Here is a 2,485-nt window from a genome sequence, read left to right as displayed (position 1 = left end):
CCTGGAACAAAATCATCTCACCTTCCACTGTCTATTTCCATACAGCCAATTCTCATATTCCTCTATTCACTTGAGAAAGTCCACCTAGCATCGTGCAAAGTTGCCCAAATCCACTTTACCAGGGTCTATGCACCGAGAAGCTGACTGAACCAGAAGTTCCAAACAATAGCTAGACCTGGCTTTAACTGTACAAAGAGATTATCCATTAACGCAGCACACAGTGTTTCCCAAGGGAGTAGCTGGTAACTCTGAGTATTCCTTGAAGATAAAGGTGGTCTCAAAAACAAAGGACATGGCTATTACAGGCCCCATGAGGGATTGTTTAGAACTGTGGCTATGTCCCAGGCTGATGACTGAATCTTAGTTCTTCCACATTAGTACTGAACAAGTGTGCAACTTAAGAGTCCTTCCAAACTAAGTGGGACTCCTGGCTGAACAGCTGACTGTGTGAGAGCTGTTAAGGCTGTCTGGTTTAGACAGTTCTCACCTGTGTGTGCTCCATGAAGAAATCGGCATCACTCTTGTCAGGGGAGTGCCCAGGGGCTCCACTCAGTCCTTCTATGAGCAGCTGAAGAGGGGAAAAAAGAAGATGCTCCACAAGATTCAGCACCCAGCACTACACACCTAAGGGTACATTGCTGCTCAGACTTACATCAGTGCCATACTTGGCCATGGCAGCACTTGCCAGCTGCCGGATCTTCTCCCTGTACATCTGGGCAGCTCGACTATTATACTTCGCATTGGCATCTGTAGTAGTGCAGCCATGCTGGCGAAAGAAAGCAGTCTGGAAAGAGAAGAACGTTCAGTCTCGGGATTGCTAGATTATACTCAAGCATTAGACATAACTCAAACTCAACAGAAAAAGGAAGATATAGAACTGAGCACACAGCATGGACCAACCATTCACTGATCAACTTTCTCCAATAACTATCACTGCGGCCCCAGAGAGCTAAGAAAACCATCCCTGTCCTCCACAGGAGGATGCTTCCAGGTCATAACACTGAGCATGAGCTTTCAAACTGATCAGCATCACTAACTCCTTCCTTAAAGAGAACCATGTCTCTCATTTAAATGAGATGTAAGGAAATTACAACCCTGCACATCAGGAAACAATGTGTTCAAAGGTCACAGTCTGACTTCCAAGCGCACCTGACAAACACCTCCCCTCATTACACATTTCCAAAAATGACTGAGAGGTTGGTATCCAGAAAGCCACCGGAAGAAAGGGACAAGAAACACTGGATGTGGATTCACAAGAAGGAAAGCAAGCAAAACGCCTGCAGAGGCTCCTCACCGCATTGGCATTGCTGCCCACTTGCATACACCTCAGCTGGAACCAGCTCCAGTTAGAATCCAACTCTGTGGACCTGTGTGAGAACAAGTTATTTCTATTAATAATGTGCAGGTATGCCAAATGCAAAAGCAAGCTCTGAGCTAGAACAGTCAAATATCCCACTACTATCCCAGAGTACAGGAGGCAACAGGGGAGAGAACATCTTGGTAACTTCTTTGCTCCTGTAAGAAATTAATTTGAACCTTTAAAGCGACCAAAAAACCCCACAGTTTCAGCTTCACACCAAGCAACAGCGTCCAAACTCAGTGGATCTCTCACTTGTATTGCTTAAGAGGGCAGAGCTTAAGATAGGAAAGCGCAGCCACCAGCTTTCATTCTGCGTGTGATCTCAGCACAACAAGACCTATCCCCCCATCAGACCACAACACGTGACAAAGCAACTGAGAAAACAGCCAAGTAAAGCCGGGTGACACCGTGTGTCTCTTATCAGTTACTCAACTTACGTCTGAGCAAGTAAAGGTCACAGTTCTGTTACTTCAAGTGCTAACTTTTACAAGTACTGAAAATAAATAAAAGTCTAATGCCATCTTCCCTACTAGGCTGATACAAACCCGATTAAATAATATTTCTCTTTCTGACTTGTTTGGCAAGGCTTCCTTGCTCAAAAAAGATTTGCATGCTCAAGAAAGCCTTCCACACTGCTTTACTGGCAAGGTTCACACACCACACTCTCCTCTCAGCTTCTACAACTGGGAGTCCAGAGAGCACTTGTGCGAGGTCAGTGGAAGTAACATGGCACGATTCCACCGAGGGGCTTTGGAAAGTTTATCTTGAAAGGGCTGAGTAATCAAAAGCCTCCAGCAAGCAAATCACATCAAACCCGAGGCGCCTGCTCTGCACTAACACATCTCTTCGAGTTCCTGCGTGTTCCCGCACCATGGACATACAGCGGCTCCAGACCTGCCCTGCAGCCACCCACGGGCCAGAGCCACCCCACTCCCCTGCCCCGCGGACCTGATGAAGCTGAGGTGCACGCCCAGGGATCTGTGGACGCCGGAACAGTCGATGCACAGGAAGACCCCGTAGGTGATGCTGGCCCAGCTCGGGTTCTTGGCGCCGCAGTCGAAGCACGACTAAAGGGAAGGCAGAGAGACGGCCAGGCTGAGGCGGCGGCTCTGCCGCTCCCCCACC

General features: G+C 48.0%; 1 protein-coding gene across 1 annotated transcript in view; it reads right to left on the bottom strand.

The window, feature by feature from the left end:
- Positions 1 to 2,439, bottom strand: part of ARFGAP2 (ADP-ribosylation factor GTPase activating protein 2) — a 9,272-nt gene extending 6,833 nt beyond the window's left edge. The window contains exons 1-4 of the mRNA XM_010190835.1: positions 2,309 to 2,439; positions 1,295 to 1,367; positions 653 to 784; positions 488 to 568 (exon numbers count right to left, since the gene is read on the bottom strand). Coding sequence (XP_010189137.1) covers positions 488 to 568; positions 653 to 784; positions 1,295 to 1,321 — 240 coding nt within the window. The 5' untranslated portion in view covers positions 1,322 to 1,367; positions 2,309 to 2,439. The remainder of the gene's footprint in view (positions 1 to 487; positions 569 to 652; positions 785 to 1,294; positions 1,368 to 2,308) is intronic.
- Positions 2,440 to 2,485: the final 46 nt, after the last annotated feature.

This window comes from Mesitornis unicolor, unplaced genomic scaffold (genome assembly GCF_000695765.1).
Source record: "Mesitornis unicolor isolate BGI_N332 unplaced genomic scaffold, ASM69576v1 scaffold27630, whole genome shotgun sequence".
NCBI classification, from domain to species: domain Eukaryota; kingdom Metazoa; phylum Chordata; class Aves; order Mesitornithiformes; family Mesitornithidae; genus Mesitornis; species Mesitornis unicolor.
This window is presented reverse-complemented; position numbering and strand designations above follow the sequence as displayed.